The sequence below is a fragment of the Oncorhynchus kisutch genome, linkage group LG4, assembly GCF_002021735.2.
Source record: "Oncorhynchus kisutch isolate 150728-3 linkage group LG4, Okis_V2, whole genome shotgun sequence".
NCBI lineage: Eukaryota > Metazoa > Chordata > Actinopteri > Salmoniformes > Salmonidae > Oncorhynchus > Oncorhynchus kisutch.
In genome coordinates this window covers 67159959-67184729 of record NC_034177.2, presented here as the reverse complement: position 1 = coordinate 67184729, position 24771 = coordinate 67159959, and the positions used below count along the sequence as shown (strand labels likewise).

At 41.3% G+C, this 24771-nt stretch overlaps 1 protein-coding gene across 8 annotated transcripts in view; it reads left to right on the top strand.

Moving 5' to 3' along the window:
* The window catches only part of LOC109889889 (Golgi-specific brefeldin A-resistance guanine nucleotide exchange factor 1), a 79410-nt gene continuing 54639 nt past the window's right edge, over window positions 1-24771 (top strand). For 4 of the 8 annotated variants that reach the window (XM_020481677.2, XM_031823453.1, XM_020481676.2 and 1 more), the window contains exons 1-3: window positions 2-293; window positions 7402-7505; window positions 7955-8021. In XM_020481677.2, coding sequence (XP_020337266.1) covers window positions 7410-7505; window positions 7955-8021 — 163 coding nt within the window. In that variant the 5' untranslated portion in view covers window positions 2-293; window positions 7402-7409. Of the gene's footprint in view, window positions 294-7388; window positions 7506-7954; window positions 8022-24771 lie in introns of all 8 variants that reach the window. The other 4 variants (XM_020481675.2, XM_020481673.2, XM_031823452.1 and 1 more) reach the window with 3 other exon arrangements.

Here is a 24771-nt window from a genome sequence, read left to right as displayed (position 1 = left end):
GCATGTTTGGTTGTGAAGACCCAGGTTTTCCACGTCAGTGTGTTTACCAAGAACAGATTGACAGCCGGTTTATGTGTTACATTTGTCCATATTAGGAACAAATTACCGAATGAATCGATAGTTGTGGGTTTTAATATGACTCACGTACTGGTATGTCAAAATATTTGAATTGTCCTATATGTTGTAATTGATTTTTGGTCATCACTGTTGGCCAGTTAGCTTGCTAGCTAACTAAGTTAGCTATCATCAGTTGAAATTGTACAAGACTCCATCTTGGAACTGCAACCATACAGGTAGGCTATTTTCACAGTTCAGTTTGGCGCAATGTTAGTTTGCTAGTTGATGAGTCATAAATCCAGTAAAAGCTCATTTCACATAGTCATTGATTCACCCCGACTGTGTGTCGTCAACAATGTAAATTACGGCAGAACTAGCTAGCCGACCTGTCCAATTTGACTGAGCCAAGCTAGCTACGTAACTTGATAGCTAACGTTAGCTAGCTAGTTGTCTCACCAAGTTAATGTTAGATATTTCACGGCCAAAGATTAAACTATCGTTGGGTAGCTACCTAATAGATAAAGCATATCGATAGCTGTATACAATTTCTCAAGCCACTTGTCTATGTAGCTGGTTAGTTATTTAGCTAGCTAGCTAGATTGTAACATTGCTGTCGAGCCAATTACCCAAGTCAGCTACTTCACTAGCTAGCTAAATTGTATCACCCATCACATGATTGGTGATCAAAACTAAATTCACTGCAGCATTAGGAATATTCTGTTGTAAATCAGCAACTCATGTTTAAAATGAAGATAATCCCAACATGTAAGCAAGCCTTTATTACTTCTCAGCCAGCTAACTAGCTGGGCTAGCCTAATCATCGTATCTATGCCAGGCCTGTAAATTACAAGGCTAGGTGAGTAGTTAGTGATGCTACTGTTAGGTTATCAATCCGTCCACAGTTGACACAGTAGCATAGATGTCAAATGACAGGTAGTCAGTCGCGCGGATGTTACTGATAAACGAGTCTAAAACATGGGGAGTTTCAAGTAGCTAACTTATTTCAGTTGAGAAGAAGACTGAAGACTCTCTAGCCACTTCCCTACCAATAAGAAGAAGTTAGGTGTTTTATCTCTGAACACTCAAGATGGTTTCTCCACGGACTGTTAAATAAGGGGAGCCTTGGGGTGTTAAGAAATCAGACAGGCCAAGGCAAACTTTTTTTATTAACATAATTGGTGAAGCAAAGGGAAATTCTAAACTGATCTGGGAGAATCTAAAAAAGTTAACAGGGAAAGACCATAGTAACACTGCAAAAAGACTGTTATTCACCATGATTTCTATCTAAAACAGGATGCAGTCGAAATAGCAATAGCCTTCAATTCCTACTTTATTGACTCTGTCAGGATACTGACACAGAACCCCTCCACTGGTTTCTTGGGCTCAGTGCTAGTAAATTATGCTCAACCCGTCTTCATCATAAGGGAGGTTTCTGAGTCCAAGGTGAACAAGGTGATTAGCTCACTAAAGAACTCTAAAGCCAAAGATGTGTTTGGGCTGGACTCTACCTTTCTTAAAAACTACAAAGAGTCACTCATTGGCCCCATTACTAAGGTCACCAACACATCTATTGATCTTGGGGTGTTTCCACGTGTATGGAAGTCGGCCATAATAACGGCCATCTTTAAATCAGGCGACCCTGCTGACGTGAGTAACTACAGGCCCATTAGTACTACCTGTGGTGTCAAAGATTGTTGAACAGTGTGTAGCAGAACAACTGATTGCCCACCTCAACAACAGCCCCTTCACATTACACTCCATGCAGTTTGGCTTCAGAGCTAAACACTCCACAGATACGGCCAACTGCTTTCTTCTGGAAAATGTGAAGTCCATGATGGACAAAGGGGGCGTTGTTGGGGCTGTGTTTCTGGACCTAAGGAAGGCTTGATACTGTATGAGACACTCATCACAAAATTGTCCAAGTTCAACTTTCCCCCTGATGCCTTGAGATGGATGAAATCATACCTTGAAGGCAGAACTCAGTGTGTCAGAGTGAGCAATGAGCTGTTGCCCACTCTTAGCTATGATGTCGGCGTGCCCCAAGGATCAATACTGGGGCCCCTCCTGTTCAGCCTGTACATTAATGATCTGCCTTCTGTCTGTACTGGGTCTGAAGTTCAAATGTATGCAGATGATACAGTGATATATGTGCATGCAAAGAGCAACCAACAAGCTGCACAAGAACTCACTACTGTAATGGTCCAGGTTACAAAGTGGCTCAGTGACTCGTGTTTGCATCTCAATGTGAAAAAAACTGCATGTTCTTCACAAAGAGGGCAACAGCTGCTACTGAGCCAGATGTCTGTGTGTCAGGGGAGAAGCTCCAGGTGGTATCTGATTTTAAGTACCGTGGCATCATACTTGATTCCAACCTCTCTTTTAAAAAGCGTGTGAAAAAGGTAATTAAAATAACCAAATTCAACCTAGCTAATTTCCGATTTATACGAAATTGTTTGACTACAGAGGTAGCAAAACTGTACTTCAAATCTATAATACTCCCCCACTTAACATACTGCTTGACTAGTTGGGCCCAAGCTTGCTGTACAACAGGCTCTCAAAGTGCTTGATAGGAAGCCCAATAGCCATCATCACTGTTACGTCCTCAGAAAGCATGAGCTCCTGATCTGGGAAATTCTTGTGCAATACACCGACGCATGTCTTGTATTCAAGATCCTAAATGGCCTGGCTCCCCCTCCACTCAGTATTTTTGTTAAACAGAAAACCCAAATATATGGCAGCAGATCCACAAGGTCTGCCATGAGAGGTGACTGTATAGTTCCCTTAAGGAAAAGCACCTTTAGTAAATCCGTTTTCTCTGTGAGAGCTTCCCGTGTCTGGAATACACTGCCATCAGACACACATAACTGGACCACATATCACACTTTTACAAAATGCTTGAAGACATGGCTAAAGGTCAATCAGATTTGTGAACATGGTCCCTAGCTGTGTGTTGCCGCTTTCCTTGTTATCTGTTTTCTGTAGCTTGTGAGGTGTGGAAACACTTTGTTGCTTTTATGAATTTTATTTTGCTGCTTTTTGTTCTATGTTGCTCTGTCTGTATGCTACGTCTTGCTTGTCCTAGGTTGCTATTGTCTATATTGTAATTGCTTTTAATAACCTGCCCAGGGACTGCGGTTGAAAATGAACCGGCACTTTTACTGAAACGTTGATTAATGTGCACTGTCCCTGTAAAAATAAAATAAGCTCAAACAACACTCGGGGGAGTATGTCCAGCCCTAGACATACCATGTAGTTATCCTGACCCTCACACCTCACCATTGTCACACATACACTAATGGTTGCTAATTCAGTCAGTGTGGTGTATTAGCAATGATTATATGTATCAAAATTAGAGGTCGACCGATTATGATTTTTCAACGCCGATACCGATTATTGGAGGCCCAAAAAAGCCGATACCGATTAATCGGCCGATTTATAAAAAAAAAAATATATATAAAAAAAAATATTACATTTGAAATAATGACAATTCCAACAATACTGAATTAACACTTATTTTAACTTAATATAAAACATCAATAAAATCAATTTAGCCTCAAATAAATAATGAAACATGTTCAATTTGGTTTACATAATGCAAAAACAAAGTGTTGGAGGAGAAAGCTTTTTTACATGGCACATATTACTAACGTTTCAGTTCCTTGCTCAGAACATGAGAACATATGAAAGTTGGTGGTTTCTTTTAACATGAGACTTCAATATTCCATAAGAGGTTTTAGGTTGTAGTTAATATAGTATTTATAGCACTATTTCTCTCTCTACCATTTGTATTTCATATACCTTTGACTATTTGATGTTCTTATAGGCACTATAGTATTGCCAGTGTAACAGTATAGCTTCCGTCCCTCTCATCACCCCTACCTGGGCTCGAACCAGGAACACATCCACAACAGCCACACTCGAAGCAGCATTACCCATCGCTCCACAAAAGCCGTGCGGCCCTTGCAGAACAAGGGGAATAACTACTCCAAGTCTCAGAGTGAGTGACGTTTGAAACGCTATTAGCGCGCACCCCGCTAACTAGCTAGCCATTTCACATCGGTTACACCAGCCATTAGGCTGATATGCTTGAAGTCATAAACAGCGCTGTGCTTGTGAAGAGCTGCTGGCAAAACGCACGAAAGTGCTGTTTGAATGAATGCTTAAGAGCCTGCTGCTGCCTACCATCGCTCAGTCAGACTGCTCTATCAATGACAACCTTCAATGTTATGTCATAATTATGTAAAATTCTGGCAAATTAGTTCAAAATGAGCCAGACTGCCCAAACTGTTGCATATACCCTGACTCTGCGTGCAATGAACGCAAGAGAAATGACACAATTTCACCTGGTTAATATTGCCTGCTAATCTGGATTTCTTTTAGCTAAATATGCAGGTTTAAAAATATACTTCTGTGTATTGATTTTATGGCATTGGTGTTTATGGTTAGGTACAGTCGTCCAACGATTGTGCTTTTTTCGCAAATGCGCTTTTGTTAAATCATCCCCCAGCGTTGCATCGATTATATGCAACGCAGGACATGCTAGATAAACTAGAAATATCATCAACCATGTGTAGTTATAACTAGTGATTATGATTGGTTGTTTTTTATTAGATAAGTTCAATGCTAGCTAGTAATTTACCTTGGCTTCTACTGCATTTGCGTAACAGGCAGGTTCCTCGTAGAGTGCAATGAGAGGCAGGTGGTTAGAGCGTTGGACTAGTTAACTGTAAGGTTGCAAGATTGGATCCCCCGAGCTGACAAGGTGAAAATATGTCATTCTGCCCCTGAACAAGGCAGTTAACCCACCGTTCCTAGGCCGTCATTGAAAATAAGAATGTGTTCTTAACTGACTTGCCTAGTTAAATAAAGGTATAAAAACAAATCGGCGCCCAAAAATACCGATTTCCGATTGTTATGAAAACTTGAAATTGGCCCTAATTAATCGGCCATTCCGATTAATCGGTCGACCTCTATTCCATGCCCTCGTTTGGTGATGCGTCGTTCCCCCGCACGAAGAGATTCCTGGCAGGCCCGAGGGTCCCATGAGCTAATGAGAGAAATTAACTGTCAATAGCCGCTTTCTCCTTTGCTGTATTTTACTAGGCATGGTTAGCTAGCTATCTGTTGGGTAGCCAACTTTGTTTTGGTAGCTAGCTAGCTTACATTGCTTTCCAGCTAACATTACCCCCTACAACATATACAAATAAACATTAGCTAGCTTGTTTTTAGTCAAAACAGCAACATGCAATTTCTTACTCTTATAACTAAAATCCAAGTAACATGATCCTTTTAACTACAAAGTTTAACTAGCTAGTAACATTAGTTATTGGCTGTAGTAATTTAACTTAGTGATCTAGCTAGATTGCTTTGTTGACAAATAATAAGACTGCTTCTTACCTTTATTGCGGAATCGCATTCGGAAGGTTGTGGCCTTGGGGTGTAGAGTATTGCAGACTCCGAGTACCGTTTATAAAGTTATCCATAACCATTTCCAAGGCTTGGTGCGACAAGTAAAAATTCCAGGAGTTGTTCATGGTTTAAAATGACCGCCAGTATAAAACACCCCCAAGGAAGTGGTATGGCAGAGCTTTTAAATTGCGTTCATTTGATTGGTCATGTTCAACCGTCACGTCCTCACTTCTGGTTTTGTTTGTTTGATTGAAATGGTTTCCTTTCAATTGCTACGCCTCTCCCTTTTATTCCTGTGCATTTGTTTGGCTGAGTTTGTGCCGATGTTTCATGAAACTACACTTCCTGTCCCATCAAAACAGGACTTCTGGTACAAGTGCGTTGCTCACAATGACTGTATACTGTCACTCCAGCTAAGACGGAAGAGGAAGCGAGACATCTCACTGGCTAATGTTTCTTGGTTCATATACAAGTAGACCAGACCCAGCTGCTATTGCATTGGTGTCTATGGGAGAGCCACCCCTTAAGTTTACCGAAATTATGAAGCCCTGTGCATATTGCTGGTATAAAGTGTAGTTTGTCAGGACTACAGAGACAGTAAATGTGGTAGTACCAGTTTCAAGCAGGGCTGCTTTTTAGGAATTAGGCTACTTGGAGATGAAACTATGCGAAATCAAGGGTCATAGCATTGGGAAGTTGAGCGCAAAGCTACTGTTCATTTCTTAAATTCTAGCGGAAAAAACATTTGATAATTCATCATTGTTTATTTGATAAAACAAAAGTATGAAACTTTACATTGTACTGTGAAACTGTTTGAGGTCTTAATCCCATTTGTCAACCAGCCTTTTTAACTTGGCCTTTAATCAATCAATGTATTTATAAAGCCCTTTTTTTCCCTTCAGCCTGAACAGCCAAAAAGCACATGTAATCGGATGTTTCAAGCCACATGCAAATCTGATTCCTGGCCATGCGATTTGTCTGAATGGTCAAATCTAATGTATTTGCCATCAAGTGGTTTTAAACTATTATTTGGCATATCGTGTTGCTTAGGAGCTACTCTGACAGTTTGACAAGGACATGTAGTAGTTAACTAGCTTGTTAATTGTTTACAAGCAAATTAGTGAATGTGTTAGAACTCTAAACAGCTATACCTAGCTAGCCAAAATGGACTAATTTTGAAAGTCGGGTCATTTTATCCTTTGAGGCTTTATTTAACATGTTTCCTAAACCTATAATTTTGAACATTGAAAGCATCTGGGAAATGTTTATGGCAGGTATTGTTCTCAGCTTAGCTTGCTATAGAACTTCTGAGTGATAGGAAGCACGAGCAACACCACCAATCAGCCTACACCACTGCTCGCAAACCAGTTGTTACTATGACAACTAGCGTAGCCATGTCAGCAAATGACTGCTGTCTGAACACACACATCTGATGTGGTCACTTGTAACTTGCTGTTTTGGACAGTGAGTATTCCAAAACCAATTTGAAAAATAACTGATCTGAGCGTTAAGGCCTGCAGTGTGAACAAGGCTTAAGTCTATCATTCAAAGCTTGCATTTCAGCACTCCCACCCCCCTGTACCAATAACATCTCCCTGCAAAGACAGGGTATTATTTTTCTACAGTACCTTTCTCTGGCCGGCTTAAAGGTTAATCCAACCATTTTGAGGTACATGTCGAAACTGCTACTCAAATATTAACATACGTCAATCTGATAATGTTCTGCTTGCCCAATTTTTTTATCTTGAGGTGGTGTCCAGAGATACCATCTGCTTTATGCTGATTTAGCTGTAGGGTCAAATAGTTCATTGTAGACAGTTGCATTGACTGGCTGGTCTTTGACTACCGAGCTATTTTACATTAATTCATTTTATTGCTTTAGAGTAAGAAGTAGGCCTACTGCAAATTGATATAATTTATAGTTTGTCTTCTCAGATATCAGGATGGTCGACAAGAATATATACATTGTCCAAGGGGAGATTATTACAGTTGTAAGTGCCATCAAGAGGAATTCAAGGTGGAATACCCACACTCCTTTGGTAAGTTAATTTGTCTTGGTGAAGAAAAATGGAGTAACACTGCTATTTACCAATCTAGGCTTAGTTTGACATAAGACAACAGTTTAGTTTTAATTTGAGGAATTACCTGCTCCAGGAAGTAATGTGACAGACTTGGTACAAAAGGAAGAACGATTAATAAGTTAAAAGATAGATGGGGGGGGGGGGGGGGGGGGAATTGTGTTTTCATAATGCTGTCATGGATGTGTTTGTGTAGTGTTCAGGCCTAATCTTCATTAAAAAAAACTATACCGTAGCTCTATACATATGAACATACTCTGAGTAGAAGACAGCCATTGTATTAAAATTGTAGGCAGTGTTTTCATTTGAATCAAATCTGCAGCATTTGAATAGTTTCACTTTTGAGGTTCAAAGTCCTCTCATTAATTTTAGTTGATGCCAATATTGTTTATTGTTTTACCTTTGTACAGGATGAAGAACAAGATCCATTGCTTAACAGCTTCAGCCACCTGAAGGAGACTCTCAACAATATAAAAGGTAATTACGTCATAATGACAAGCACAACACATCACATAAGTGTTGTTTTATTTTGGGAAAATTGTCATGCCATAGGCAGATATCTGTAGTGAAGTCTCCTTTACTAATTCCTGACTAGCCCTCTTCTCTGTATAGTTGACCCATGAGGTCACCATTTCCTCCCTAACAGCATATTATACAGAGATACAGAGGATATGATAACACGTGAAAGTTTATAACAATTATTCAATATACGAGAATGACGATAATTGTCTTTGCCCATGGAAGCGGATAAGCTTAAAACAAAAGCCAAATTTTCAGTTTCAATTTTCCCTTCGCCAATACGTTACATGGATAAACCTCAGCCAGTCGGGACCTTGGGGCTAAACACATTCAGATTGTTCTCACAAAGTACCTTCTCCAGCCTGAAGAGTAAACGCATATTTAATCAGGTGTGCAGCAGATTTCCACAGAGAAATAGGCTGGCCTTTCACGTTTGTCAATATTATCTCTCCCAATGTCTTACTGCGGGGACTACTCAGCTTAATAATTTTAAGAAGTCCCATTGAAACGATATCACTGTTTGCTAATCTTTTATCCAAATTCCTCATTATGAACGAGACGGCGAAGGTAAATGTTAAGCTAAGTTGTGCAAGTGTTCTCCTCTGCACAAAGACGGGAAGATGTGTGCAACTATGAGGCGATGCACAACGCTTTCAAGACACTGTTACCTCGGAGCTCTTATAACAACATGCAATTCAGTAAAAAAAAATATATAATATACTGTATCTATTTGATTTCCCTGCATGTCTTAATATTCTTGTCAAGAATTCCTTGATCGGTTTTGGTTGTGACAATACTTTGTTCTTGATATGTACTACTTCTATCAACTATATTTCCTCTGCAGGGCAATATTCTCCTTGTACTCAGACATAAGAATGTTCTATTCTTTATACTTATTTAGTCCTCTTATTCCGGGTTGGATATAATTCCGCAACAATATTCCACTGGAGTCTCTTGGGCCACAGTTTGTGCATCTCTTCCAGTTCAGCCACCCCTGTCCATCGCCACATATTTGGCCTGCCTCGCTTGTGCTTTCCCGTAGGTGTCCATTCGACGTGGACATTTTCTTGAGGCTTCCTCAGCAGTGCACTTATCTGTGCCATCGTATCCTGCCCATCTTGATCTATAATATACTGGTGGAATAAACCTTTTATAGACCTACTGAGTTTGCAAAACTATCCTGCATGTTGGCAACACGTTCCATGATGTCACTTTGCATTCTTTGCAGAATGGTTGCCAACATGATGCATATGACAGTTTTAAATTTCATATAGTTTGCTGAGCAAAAGAGGTTTAGTTGTTTCACATACACTAGGTTGGTCTCCTACAGTGCCTTCAGAAAGTATTCACACCCCTTGACTTATGCCACATATTATTGTTACAGCCTGATAACAAAATTGGCTAAATTGTTTTTCTCACCCATCTACACACAATATCCCATAATGACAAAGCGAAAACATGTTTACGTTTTTTTGTGTGCAAATTTGTTGCAAATAAAATATCTAATTTCCGTAAGTATTTACACCCCTAAGTCAATACATGTTAGAATCACATTTGGCTGTGATTACAGCTGTGAGTCTTTCTGGGTAAGTATCTAAGAGCTTTGCACACCTGAATTGTACAATATTTGCACATTATTCTTTTGTTGTTGATCATTGCTAGCCATTTTCAAGGCTTGACATAGATTTTCAAGCTGATTTGTCAAAACTGTGACTAGGCCACTCAGGAGCATTTCAGTTTTGTCTTGGTAAGCATCTCCAGTGCATATTTGGTCTTGTTTTAGGTTATTTTCCTGTTGAAAGGTGAATTTGTCTCAAGTTTTCCTCTAGGATTTTGCCTGTGCTTGGCTCTATTCTATTTCCTTAAAAAACGTCCTTGCCGATGACAAGCATACCCATAACTTAGAGGTCGACCGATTAATCTGAATGGCCGATTTAATTAGGGGCGATTTCAAGTTTTCAATCGGAAATCGGTATTTTTGGGTGACGATTTGCCTATTTTAAAAAAGAAAAAAGAAAAAACTTGATTTAACTAGGCATGTCTGTTAAGAACACATTCTTATTTTCAATGACGGCCCAGGAATGGTGGGTTAACTGCCTCGTTCAGGGGCAGAACGACAGATTTTCACCTTGTCAGATCGGGGGATTCAATCTTGCAACCTTAGTTAACTAGTCCAACGCAATAACAACCTGCCTCTTTCTCGTTGCACTCCACAAGGAGACTGCCTGATACACAAATGCAGTAAGCCAAGGTAAGTTTCTAGCTAGCATTAAACTTATCTTATAAAAAGCAATCAATCAAAATCACTAGTTACCTACTAGCGTGTCCTGCGTTGCATATAATCTGACTGAGCATACAAGTATCTAAGTATCTGACTGAGCGGTGGTAGGCAGAAGCAGGCTTGTAAACATTCATTCAAACAGCACTTTCATGCGTTTTGCCAGCAGCTCTTCATTGTGCGTCAAGCATTGCGCTGTTTATGACTTCAAGCCTATCAACTCCTGAGATGAGGCTGGTGTAACTGAAGTGAAATGGCTAGCTAGTTAGCGCGCTAATAGCGTTTCAAACGTCACTCGCTCTGAGCCTTCTAATAGTTGTTCCCATTGCTCTGCATGGGTAACGCTGCTTCGATGGTGGCTGTTGTCGTTGTGTTGCTGGTTCGAGCCCAGGGAGGAGCGAGGAGAGGGACGGAAGATATACTGTTACACTGGCAATACTAAAGTGCCTATAAGAACATCCAATAGTCAAAGGTTAATGAAATACAAATGGCATAGAGAGAAATAGTCCTATAATTCCTATAATAATTACAACCTAAAACTTCTCACCTGGGAATATTGAAGACTCATGTTAAAAGGAACCACCAGCTTTCATATGTTCTCATGTTCTGAGCAAGGAACTGAAACGTTAGCTTTCTTACATAACACATATTGCACTTTTACTTTCTTCTCCAACACTTAGTTTTTGCATTATTTAAACCCAATTGAACATATTTCATTATTTATTTGAGGCTAAATTGATTTTTATTGATGTATTATATTAAGTTAAAATAAGTGTTCATTCAGTATTGTTGTAATTGTCATTATTACATATATATATATATATATTTTTAATCGTCCGACTTAATCGTTATCGGCTTTTTTTGGCTTTTTCCAATAATCCCTATCGGCGTTGAAAAATCATAATCGGTCGACCTCTACCCATAACATGATGCAGCCACCACCATACTTGAAAATATGAAGAGTGGTACACAGTTTGTGTTGTTGGATTTGCCCCAAACACAAATCTTTGTATTTTGGACACAAAGTTGTTTTCTTTGACACATTTTATGCAGTTTTACTTTAGTGCCTTATTACAAACAGGATGCATGTTTTGGAGTATTTTTTTATTCTGCACAGGCTTCCTTCTTTTCACTCTGTCAATTAGGTTAGTATTGTGGAGTAACTATAATGTTGTTGATCCATCCTCACTTTGCTCTTATCACAGCCACAACTCTGCAACTGTTTTAAAGTCACCATTGGCCTCATGGTGAAATCCCTGAGCGGTTTCCTTCCTCTCTGGCAACTGAGTTAGGAAGAACTCCGGGCGCCTGTATATTTGTAGTGACTGGATGTATTAATACACCATCCAAAGTGTAATAACTTCACCATGCTCAAACTGACATTCAATGTCGGCTTATTTTTTTAACCTGTAGGTGCCCTTTGCGAGGCATTAGAAAACCTCCTTGGTCTTTGGTTGAATCTGTGTTTGAAATTCACTGTTTGATTGAGAGACCTTACAATTATCTGTATGTGTGGGGTACATATATGAGGTAGTAATTCAAAAATCATGTTAAACACTATTGCACAAAGTGAGTCCATGTACCTTATGTGACTTGTTAAGCACATTTTTTACTGCTGAACTTCTATAGGCTTGCCATAAAAAAATTATACGGAGGGCATAGGCTTGCCATGACAAAGGGGTTGTATATTTATTGACTCAAGAAGACATTTCAGCTTTCCATTTTTTATTAACTTAAAAAAAGAATAATGTAAAAACATAATTCCACTGACATTATGGGGTATTGTGTGTAGGTCAGTGACACAATCTAAATGTAATACATGTAAAATGTAGGCTGTAACACAACAAAATGTGGAACAAGTCAAGGGCTGTGATTACTTTCTGAAGACGGTGTGTGGTTTCAGAGCAGAATTACTGAATGCTAACTTCAGCCAATTTGTTTTCTGGTCAGAATCTTTACATTTAACTTATTTTGCCTACTACGTTACTGTAGTGTAAGTTCACATCAAATTCAAGTGTTGATCTCCTGATTTATCAAAAAAGCAAGCAAGTTTTTAACCCTTATTTTACAAGGTAAGTTGAGTAGGAACATATTACAATTTTCATATTTGTTTTACAAATGTTGGGAGAAGGATGCAAAATGTTATATGAAGTCATCTTTTCGATGTGCCATTCTAGATGGTCTACAAGAGATTGTATCTTCACAGGTGTTTGTATTGCCCTTCTCATAGATATTCATGGCTATGTGTTCAAGCAATCAGCTTAGACTGTGAGTGGTGTATGTATGGCTTGGCTCATATTTCTCATCTTGGGGCTATAGTTTGTAAATGCTAGACATAAAGATTTTGGCTGTCCTGAGTTCACTTGTTTCCACCAGGGATTTTGTTTTCCCTACTCTACTGATCAGTCGGTCAGTAGAGTATGGGATGGCAAGTTGCTTTCAAGTTATTCAAACGTTTATGATAACTAGTCTATGGCATCTCTATTAAACGGGTATCTCTAGTGCCATATAGGGTTCACATGCAACAACCCCATTAGAACCCCTGACCCCCATTCTGTCTCTCTATCAACATCTGTAATGATTGATCATTTGGAGTGGCTGTGTTGTGTGGATTTAATGGAGTGGTGCTAGCTGATGGTCTCCGGTGAGCCAACTCTGCGGTCAAGCCTTTGTGTCGTCATGCCTTTGCAATGGGAGTCCTGGCAGCTCCACAGCCCCAGCCGCAGCAGCAGTAGCAGCTAGTGGAGAGACAGAACACATGGAGCCTGCGGCCACGGTCTCAGCCCCCTCCAGGCATATTGCTTCCTCAAGGGAATGCCACTGCCTCGAGATGGACAGGCACGGCTGCGACAGAGGCCTGGGAGGAATCCGCCACGCTTTTTCACCCCCCCCAAGAACACCAAAGGCCTTGTTAGTGTTCCACAGCTAGCATTGGCAAGTGTTGTTATATTATGTTTAGCTACTTTGATTCGACAGAGGTAGATGCTGTAGTCTCTTGGTTGCCAGTTAGATTAGTTTACAGAACAAGTTCAGCCCAAGTTGCCATTCTTTGAAAAATATTGGGAAACTTCTGACAATGCTGGAATATTATTGTAATGGTTGAATATTTTTTTGTTATCCCATGTTGTGACTTCCGTTTGAGCAGACTGACTTAATTGTACAGTATTTGTTTTTCCATCTTGTTTTGTGGTTCTAATGTGTTTTGACATGACATTTCCAATGGACAAACAGTAGGGGGGTTAAGAGATGTTATTGCCTCCTTAACCCCCAATCTCGTGCGTATTTGGCTCTCTTACACGGTATGCACCTGTCCTGGTGCGAGATGAAAGCCTGGAAAAAGCACATCAAATAACCAGGCCAAAGCCCAACTCTGTGTTTGACTGACTGATCAATGTGTTTTTGTTTCTGTGTGAATTCTTCTGGGTGGGCTGTGTAGTGGTGCTCTGAGGCTGCAGTGGTCCAGCTGTCTGCTTAATGAAAGCCCAGTAATTCCATTCACACTGTGTATCTTAGCTCCTCTAACAACAAAAGCAACCAGCGAAGGAAATGTGGATTAGTCCCGAAAGGTTTCTCAGCCACTTTCTCCCCGTTAAAGGTTCTGTTCTCCTTCCTCTGTTCTGCCAGCGTGATTGGCAGGGCCATGTGCCATGGCACAGTGCAGCTGGAAGTATATCATCTGCAATTTTAGTTGGGTAAATATAGCAGGGAGTCTTGTCAAGCAGAGAGATAAATTGTTCTGGGAAAGGAAGTGTTGTCTCTCTTTCTGGAAAAAAAAAAGTTTCCTACAACTTCTGGAAGGAGGGTTTCTCTTTATTTCAAACAAAGAGAACACAGTTATGGAGCCTGGGCCAGTGGTGAAGCATTTGCCATGCCTCCACCCCACCTTCTCACACCACCCCTCTCTTCCCTAGGGGAAGTAGGCCCAATATCTCCTCTTTGGATGGGATGTTTTGGATTGCTCCAAATGCTTAATCTTCCATCACTAAGCTCATTCAACCCATATAATTTAGTGCTTTCCACAGATTTAGGATCTGCATCTGCGTCTTTAGACTTGAACTGCTTGTTTGCAAACAATGAAAGGGTAGACTTTCCCCCTTTGCCTCATAGGATATGTTTTCAAAAAATGAATGAAACACAGCATGACTTTTTGACTCTACAGTTTCAAGGAGGGGAATTATTTGTACTTGAGTATCTCAGTAAGGACTCTTTATTTAGCCAAACTCTCCCGGCTTACTATTCAAAATGTCATTCATTTTATGTGTGTAATTTAAAATTTTAAAAAGCCAGCAGTTTCAGTCAACTGTTAGTACCGCAACCAAATGCAATTTTGTGTTGTCATTGACTGTTTTGGGTATGACATTTTATGTCTCCAGCGGTCATTGTAGATCATATTTACATGTTAAATTGGAATGTTCTATATTCTCTCCAAGCCTGGTTTGGGATCTTGTCTGCCTTAATGCCTATGAGATGTAGCTATGGTTTGCCAGTGCTGTCCACTAATCATTGAACTTCTGGGTAAGTAAGTGGACCAGTGATGACAAGGATAACCATGAGGACTTGTATTGGGTAATCCCGGCACTACACTGGAATTACAAACAAGCAACTAATAGTGACAAATTGTCACTGTGACATATTTGGTAATGCCTATTAAGATGAGCTGTCCATATTTTCTAATTGAAGCCACAGGCAGTGGATGTTTTACAACATCCCAAAAGGCAAAAGCATTGTTTTGATGTGTAGATTGAATCAGATCTCTCCCGTGACATTGGCAGGGAAGTGTTCTATAAAGGATCCGTGTTTAACATCAAACAGACAAATCTGTCTCAATCCCCTGTTGAATAATTCTGTGGATTTATATTGGTTGTACAGTGGTCGACTATACCTCTGAGAGGTAGGAAAGAAAAGAGCAGGGTGAACACATTCATTCACACGTATCCCCCCCCGTCTTATCTTATTTTCTAGATTTTGTTATGCACAAGTCATTCCCAGCCTCAGCTTTCTAAATCTTTAAATCTTCTCATTTTTTCATCTCCCTTTTCCTTTACAGCGAAGGTCAGATTTTTGACAAGTCTTCAGAGAGAGCAGTCGGTCTAAATCTCCTCATTTTTATTCATACAAATACAGGTTTAGAGATTTCAACACCCACAAGATCCAAAGCCAGACCGGCCTTTGACTGACAGCTCTTTCCCTTTTTTCCAAACACTAACGAAATTCACAGGCACACCTCTAATGGACTGGAATCACCAGCAAGGCACCAGTGGTTGATAGTGGAAGCGTAGAGTGAATGCCGTAGCGATGATTTGATCACTCGCAGACTGACCTTTTCGGTAATTACCTCGCTGTCCCATGAGCAAAGGACAATGCAGTGACAATTTTGTTAGGAGTGGCAAAATTAGGCAAGAGAGCACATTTTAATCGTCATTTTAGTCTCAAACACATTATGTTCATGATTTCATCCCTTTTAATGGTAGTTGAAGTGTATACTGATATATTTAAAAAAAAATGTTTTTAGTGTCTTAGGCTACTATCCAGGTCCCCAGGTTAGTTGTTTTGTAATGCTATTTTATTCCTATAGTTCATTATTGAAGGATTAACAGTCATGTATGTGTTTTACTTTATCCATGAAATGCATACGATCCCACACATGTACCTCAATCAGTGTTTCCTTTCGTTTTTTGTTGTTGTTGCAGCAGTGTCAACGGGTTGCGCGTGGGGAGTTAGGCTCACCTTAAATCGGTCCGGAATTGGCGGCAGAGAGAAATGAGCTGTTTTTCAGCTAATTTCCTTTTATTTTATGCATTTTTCTATGGAGCTGAGAGAATGTTGCAGTGTGAAAGTACATTTCCTGAAGTTCTACACATTTGGACATTTGGCCAATTCTGTGTTCTTATGCTCAAACATTATAACAAATCAGGGCCGTGGGCATGTAGCCGGCGTGACCGGTCAGTAATCCAACCATGCCCAAAATTATCCTAAATTCATGGTTCTTAGAATTGTTCCATTCTCCCTGAATGTCTAGATTTAATTTTGGTGCTTGCTAGTTCTCAAAGATGATATTATTGAAAAATAATTAGGTCAATCATCTTTTCTACATATTTTGTCTGGTGTTAGTCATTGGAAGTTTATACTGAAAGCTGAAGCCTGGCGCTAAATTAATTTCCGTATTCATTCAGCACCGCTGTTAAATTCATACAGGGAAACACTCATTGTACAGTCTCGTCCATCAATAAGTAGGAACAAGCACACACTCGTAGTTCAAGGTCAAGTGTGTTCGTGTGTGCCGTCTTGGCCACACAGCTGTGCTCAGGCAGCCGTGGCCAGGCCTCTGAGGGCCGTAGCCTGTGCACGTGGGAACCGACTGTGCCCTTTGGGTCCTCTGCGCTCCTCCGCCACCTGATATCCGCACATATATCATACTCAATTGAACCGCCAGAATGCAGTTAGCAAATGCCAAGTAAGAAGAAGAGCCATAATTCATATCGCTCAGTCACTTATGCAAATATGTTTACATATGAAAGCATTTTGCCCAGTGGAATTGCCCGTGTGAACTTCATTCCATTTCCCCAGTACGCTGTGGGCTTACCACTGAGATTGTGATGAGGGAGGGTTTTATTCTCAGTCCCAGCTTTGAAGTTATTTTTATTGCTCAGTCAAAAAGACAATAATCACTAAGGATAGTGTTGTCAGAGCCATTTTAATAGCCTGGTCATTTTCCTGACGTTTGATATTTTACCTATTTATAACACCCAATCCACTAGTCTTCTTCAGTGTAGGCATTTTGAATACCGGTTGTGTGCTATTGAAATTAATTCTGTAAAGTGGCCTATATTTGCTTACCCCATCCCTTGAGAGGATGTGGATTCTCATTAACCCCTGTGCTATACCGGGGACTTAAAGGTAAGGGGAACATTTTACTCTTTGACTGTGAATGTCAGAAGGAAACATTTGTGTGGGCCCAGTGCTGAAGTACAGCAAGTGTTTGACCCTGTGAGGAATTTACAACTGCTGTCCCCTGAGGAGCGAGGCTTCCTTTCCATTGCGCCAAAAACTTGAGACCCTGGTTTCCATTACAGAGAGATGGTGTCCTGTCCGCTACTTCTCCCAACCTTTCATCTGTCCCCGTCCATGGGAAAGGTGGGACGCTTAGCACCCTCGTAGGGTTAATGCCCCAGTCCGGGTGGAATGGGCATAGGGTTAAACTTTTTTAGGAACAGTACTCAAGCTTTCATTATTGGGTGCTTGGGGAAGTTTATCGGGTTCACTATTAACCCAAAGTAATGGCAAAATGTTGGACAACTTTCACAATAGGTCATAGGAAGTTGAAACCTTGAGGCTTCAATACAGTACAAAAGTAATATGGGCTATTTTATCTTTAGACCCTGTAAGCAAGCTGACTATGACCAGCAGAGCAGTGTTCGCCGGGATGTGGTCCATTGTGGGTGCTTTAGGCCTTTTGGTCCATCGTCGTTAAAGCGCCCATCAAATGGCCATGATTAATCGGGGTTCTCTCCATAGACAGGCTGCCACCTAGTGCTGGTTAGTAGCTGTAAATCTGGCCAGTTAACAGTGCTCTAACCGGGGACTGACAGGCAGGGCTTAGGCAACTGTTGTCCTGTTTCAGAGCCTCAACAATGTGCTGAGTGGATGGAGAGTCCCACCAAAGGGCCATTAATCATATTTGCCTGGGGGGGTGCGCATCGGCTGGGGTGTATGGGTGAGGGTGGCGTGAAGGATCCGGATGTGCTGACAGGAACAGAGGACAAGACGGGAGCAAAACAACAGACCCAAAAAAGAGGGGGACAGGAGTACTCTGTTTGGCCTTCTGCCAGCAAGGTTAAGCAAGAGGAGAGGAGTCGAGCCAGGGATCTGTATATAATGACGAGATGCTTGTCTCCGTCCTAAAAATGGATGTCGTTGTCCCCAAGGCGGGAAGGCCGGTGACAAGCTTGAGTCCAAAATAATCCCATAGAAACGCTTCGGACTTATTTTTGTCCGATTTTGGTGAGAGTGGAACCTCTCACTTCACCTCTTCCTCTCTGGTAGAGCATTGCTTCCTGAAAGTTTGCATCAGAACACTTGTCATTGACTTGTCATGTCAAGTTCTCTGTGCTTCAAAATAACTCACTAAGGAAGTGAATAACAAATATGTTCTCGTCATCGAATAGCCGACATCGATCAATAACTACCAATTTACCGTAGAACCTGTTTGGTGCGAGTAAATCAATCTTATGTAGCTCATTGATGGGCAAAGGCAATAAATGTACTTTGATGCACAGCTTTTGTTTTGAAAGGTGCAGTCTATAATAAGGAAACATGGCTGGCTAGTTACTTTTTGCCACCTGCATTAATGGTGACCTGAGACAAACATTGCTCTGGCTAGAAATAGATTTTCACCAAGATAAATTATTTTAACCCTCTAAGCTGTTTCTACCCACTTCAGGTATTATGTCCTAAGAGGGACAAATAAGATGACATAATGGCAGTAGATATTCAGGTAAAGATAACATTAAGTGTCATGGGGTCTAGCCTACAGTTAATGTCTAAGCAAACCTATAGGGTCCTCTTAATTCCTCTAGGTTTAACCTATAGGGTCCTCTTAATTCCTCTAGGTTTAACCTATAGGGTCCTCTTAATTCCTCTAGGTTTAGCTGTGTTTCACGGAGTCTGGAGTCGATCAGTTTAATTCGGGTCTAGGCCCACCTAATGTGTGTTTGTCAGCCGTGAACCAATGCCGAGGATTTAGTGTTTTCCAGTCTGCTACCTGGATTGGGTTTTAATGTTCTGTTAAGCATATTCTTATGAGGTGGTAATTGGCTCGGTGTGGGCTAGATCTCCAACAGGACCTCCCCTGTCTTTGTTCAGCCTGGAGGTAATAGGTTTTAAGTTCAATGTTGCTTTAATGACTCCACACTGGGAGCTGAGAACATTATTAAAGCAGGGGGTATTAAGGTGGGGTTTGGGACATTTCAACACCTCTGCCTCCTGCACCCGTCCACACTGGAGGTCTGCTCTAAAAACAACCCGGGAGCGCATGTGGTGACACTTTGATGGGGCGGACAGCATTTTGCAGATTGACAATATGACCCGGTATTGACAATTTTTGGAGGTGCCAAGTGTTCGCTTTCAATGTGTAAGTGAGCGTGTCGCTATGTATAGTCCGACACAAGGCTGAAACCGTTTTAGACGAGGCTCAGAATTGTGTTTGTGTGGCGGCGGTTTCTGCCCCGTGTATTGTTGGCGCCTCACGGACAGCATTTTTACCTTTTTAATGAGTCATTCTATAGCAGGTCACTTTTCAGCGTGATGTTATTTGCATTTCTGTTGGGTGGCTGGAATGACCCCTGGCTCATGACAATCCCAATAAATCTCAGGGGTGCCTGGCAAAACGGGATCTGTGCTCTAGTCTAGTTCACATACAGTGTGTTGAGACTTTCTCATGTATAGATTAAAATGATAGGTCTATATAGTACGTCACCTCAATCTTCTAGATTAATATTTACCCCATTCAAATGCTGTGGATTATGTGGGCTAGATATTTAGCTAATTTCATTTAGTTTACAGTGTCTACATTTAGCTTACAGCTTCTGGCTGGTCTTGTCAGGGGGTTCTGTTGTGTGGAGCGTACATAAATCATAGTCCCTATTAGTGGTTTCCTCTTCATTCTGAGTGAGTCGGTCTGCTGTAGGGCATGCCTGGTTGTAAAAGCCTGTTTTGTTAGTCATAGCATGGACAAATATAGGGGCTCAACCCTGAACACCTTTGACAGACAATGTGAAATATTGCATTCAATTGGTTAACGGTGGACACAAGGTTGTTTACTGGAAGGGTACATTGGAAAGTCAGAAATAAAGCAGTGGACCACTGACTGTCAGTGGCCAGGATAATCTCCTCAGTAGGACAGCAAAGCTGGAGAAATCAAACTGCACACTCGACTAGCTGTGGAAGCGGCCCTGCTATTGGGTGTTGGGGGGGTTGGTGGAATGGGATTTTATTGTTGTCGAAAATAAGGGCCGATATTAGTATTGCGAGGAGGCAGTGTCTTGCTTGTGTGGCGCTCACATCTTAAGCCTTGGGCGTCCCAGTGCGAATCCCAGACTGCCTTGATGGACTGTGTTAATAAACCTCCCTGCAGACCTACACCCCCCTCACACACACATTCGCGCGCACACACATTGTCTCTCCACACACAGCTGCTTGTTATTTCATGCCCCATAATGGCCCTGTGACCACGGACATTCTAATACACATATCCAATTAGATAAGCATTGCTGTGTGCTTCAGCTTCCAACTGTGATTCTCACACATGCATGCACACACATTGATACATAGAATTCACATTTTTTGTTTTTTGTCAGTCTTGCTAAGTAAGACTGTAAATCAAGGTCACCCTCATTCCCAATCCCTGAATTATATTGTACTAATTTATAAGTACCATTTTTAAAGAACGTTTTATTCTAGGAACATTTGAACTTCCTGTACTGATGCTTTTGGAAAACCAAATGTAGTTCCCAGAAGATACTGCATGTTGCCGTTGAGTCTTCAACGTTATGGCAACTTGTGTGTGTGATGGGGGAGGCTAAGATCATTGCCTTGTTCATTGAACATGCCAAGCCGATACTCGATTACACTTCAATGAAATCACCTGTCAAAACTCTTGAGTACAGCCATTGGGTTGTCAACCCCCCCCTCCTGTTTCGGCATGGAACAGAGGCACTGGCAAAAGGCAATAGCTTCCAAGTGGACGCCCCAAATAAAAAAGGAAAAAAGACAGCCTATTTTTGGGCCGCAGCTGGGTTTTGAAGGGAGTGTGTGCTGTCAAGGTGACATGGGTCAACTTTCTTGTCGCGGGACGACTGGGGGGAATGGCTGAGAGGAGGGGTGGAACAGGCTTGGGGAGGGGCGATTTTAAACAACTGCCAGTGTTTCCGGGTTCATAAATATTGAATCGAAAAAAAGGTGGCATATGCGGCGAGCGTTTTAAACCTGTTGACGCGTCCTTCGAAAATAGAATGGGATCAACACTGCCGATTACACATTTTGACAAAAGCCGTCCTGCTGACAGGGGAGGGAGCCGATCGGGCCTGGCGGCCCACGCAGCCGCCGAGGAGACATGCTAACAACCTGCGACAACAAGGAGGTGTTGATTGGTCTGAAAGCGAAATAGAACTGCTGATATACTGCCAGTCTACCCCTCCCTCTGGCTCCCTTTGTTATGGCCATGGCGCTCCTCTGGCTGACGGATGTGACTGTGACATGGACACAAGGAACAAGGTGGTCCTGGGTAATTCATGTATTGAATAAAGTCTCACCTTGCCGGCAGACACCCCCCTTTGCCCCACCCCTCATCTCTCTCGTAAATGGCTTTTGATTTTTTTAGCTATTTCGGTCACTTTTTAGGTCTATTTATTTATTTATATATACACGCGCACACACACGGAGGTTTCTAAGACATTTTAAAGTTAGAGGTGGTGAGTTTTTCTTTAGAAACTGGACCTCCCGATTGAATGTAAAATATCGTGGCTTTATCGTTTTAGATTCTTTTGTCACTGTACAATGTGTCTTAGCCTCTTAAACACTCCAAGGTGTTGTTGTAGTTCAGTGGTCACCAACTGGTCGATCACGATCGATTGGTTGATCTCCACGTCATTCCTAGTCGATCACCAAATATTTCTATATATTTTTTTTAAAGATAAAGCCTTTTAAATCATTTTATACTGTTGGCAGTAGGCGCTCTTGATTCAGCAGCCCTCGCACCGCAAAGGGTTCCCATTTTGAACCATTTAATGTCTGAAGGTAGAAGTCTACCCAGCAGTCCCCAAACCAAATCAAGTGCACTTATAGGCCTACCGCTGGCCAATCAGATAGCTCAGCGCTCCATGTCTGCACAGTTTCCTCGAGCCGTAGACTGTAAAAATAAGTATTGAACGCACAGAAAAGTTGATACTGTAAGATTTTAAAACCGTGACTAGAGGCTCAACGAATACAGCAATGAGCTGCTCTTTTTGAGAAAGTTCATGTTTAAGTTGTTATTCAGCCCTGTCAACACTTTGTTAAACACATTTTTATAAGCCATAAAATGTGTCCTCCCTACTTCGTCATGCTACAACCGGCACTGCAGCTGCAATTAATGAGGATAGCAAAGTGTTCTGATAAGCTTACAAAGTTATTATTATTGTCTTTTTTTAATATTGAGGAATATTTTACGTTTTCTGGTCATGGGAGTAACATGAGGCAGAAATAATGCAGTGCGACTTGAGTTTCGCCATCAGCCCAAAGACAGACAGGCAGAGCTCCCTCCCTCCCCTCAGACTGATCATCAGATACAGGCCATCAGTCGTAGTAGTAGTAATAATATTATGCTCACATTCAAGCATAGCCAATGCATGCAGTGATAACATATTGGACCTATAGTCTTCTGCACAAACCTCATTGCTACAGGACTGTTTTTTAATTTGTTAATGTTGCATAGGCTTACATTTAAGTCGTCTTTAAAAAAAATCTGGACTGTAGTTCTCTGCGTGCATTTTTACTCTGTGATCTTGACTCAAAAGGTTGGTGACCACTGATGTAGTGAAAAGCAGCGTGAGATAAATATACCCAGATTTGTCTGTTGTAGTCTAATCCCTGTGTGAGAGGGGTGTGGTGGCTCCAACTCTGTAGCCCCTCTCTTCAGTCAGAGTAGGGCTTGTACGCACAAGGCAGACTGCAGCCATCCCAGCTATGCACATAAACCCATGTTAGTTTTAAATAGTAAAAATGCTAAACTGGCAGTAGTGGAGCGGGTTATGAGGGGTGAAATGTGGTCCCTGAATTTACGACCTGGGAACACTTGCGGCGTAGTATTGCGTCTTGTTTTTGCGGTGTGTCTGTGTGTGTGCGAAGAGAAGGGGGTTGGTGCTGCTCTGTATCTCAGACACCGAGGTCAGGGGGGAACTGAACTTGTGAACCAGTGGGCAGCACTGTTACTGTTGAGACGAGTATTGATCAAGCTAATCCAAGGCTCAAAGCACAGATTCCTCTGAACTATAGGTTTGCTCTTTATTTGGACGTGCCACACGCTGACATTCACTCCACTCGTTCAAAGGAAAAGAAATACAGATGGTGACTAATGGATAGTTAGTTTTGTTGGTAGGTATAATGGCAGTAAAGTGAAGGTTGGCAGTTTAACCGACCTATATTTTATTTTATTTATTTTACCTTTACTTAACCAGGTAGGCAAGTTGAGAACAAGTTCTCATTTACAATTGCGACATGGCCAAGATAAAGCAAAGCAGTTCGACAGGTACAACAACACAGAGTTACACATGGAGTAAAACAAACATACAGTCAACAATACAGTAGAAACAAGTCTATATACGATGTGAGCAAATGAGGTGAGAAGGGAGGTAAAGGCAAAAAAGGCCATGGTGGCAAAGTAAATACAATATAGCAAGTAAAAAAAAAAAAAAAATAATAAACACTGGAATGGTAGATTTGCAGTGGAAGAATGTGCAAAGTAGAGAGAAATAATGGGGGTGCAAAGGAGCTAAATAAATAAAAACAGTAGGGGGAGAGGTAGTTGTTTGGGCTAAATGATAGATTGCCTATAGATGGGCTATGTACAGGTGCAGTAATCTGTGAGCTGCTCTGACAGCTATATGGTACAGATAAGAAAGCAAAATCCTGAAATCCAGGGTAGGCTTTCTCAAGACTCACACGTAATGTTGTCATGGCCCTCATGTCTTTGACTTTCACGTTTTCTTTTCATCACTTCGTTGTTTTGTGTGGTTTGTCACACTTCCCTTATTCCCTTTTATGAAGCGCCTTGAGCAATCAATAGTTTTACAGGTTTTTGGGCTAAATACATATGTTTGTGATATTGCAAAATGGTTTACTAATCCATAATTCAAGTCTTTACTCTGGTGTGTTATATGGATGTAGTTCAAGAACAGTGTCTGCATTTGTATCAGCATAACATGCTGACCACAACACTTGCGTCGTGTGCGCGGGCATTGCAAAATAAATGTAAACATACATGCTATTCAATTATTGCACCCACACTGCTCGCGCGCGCCAACGAGCGTTTGCGTTGCCAATCGCTAAAATAGAAGTCAAGTTCTATTTGTGACGCTGAACGCGGCGCAAGTCCTGCATCTCCCTTCTCATTGGTTTATAGTAGCAGTTATCTCATTGGTTATACCCATGTGGGTGATTGAAAGATGAACTGAGTTCGGTCGATTGTCGTGGTAACTATGAAAGTTAGATGCCAATCGCCATATAAAGTCCAAAGAAGAAAAAGCCTGAAAGGAGGAGAGATGACTAGAAACGATTCGGTTGACCGTTTTATGTGTGGATTAATTGTCGGAGTAGAGGACCTTCTGCATTTCAGGTAAAATAACAACTCAACGTTTAGATCCCAGGACAAATTAACTAGCAACTGCAAGCTCGCTA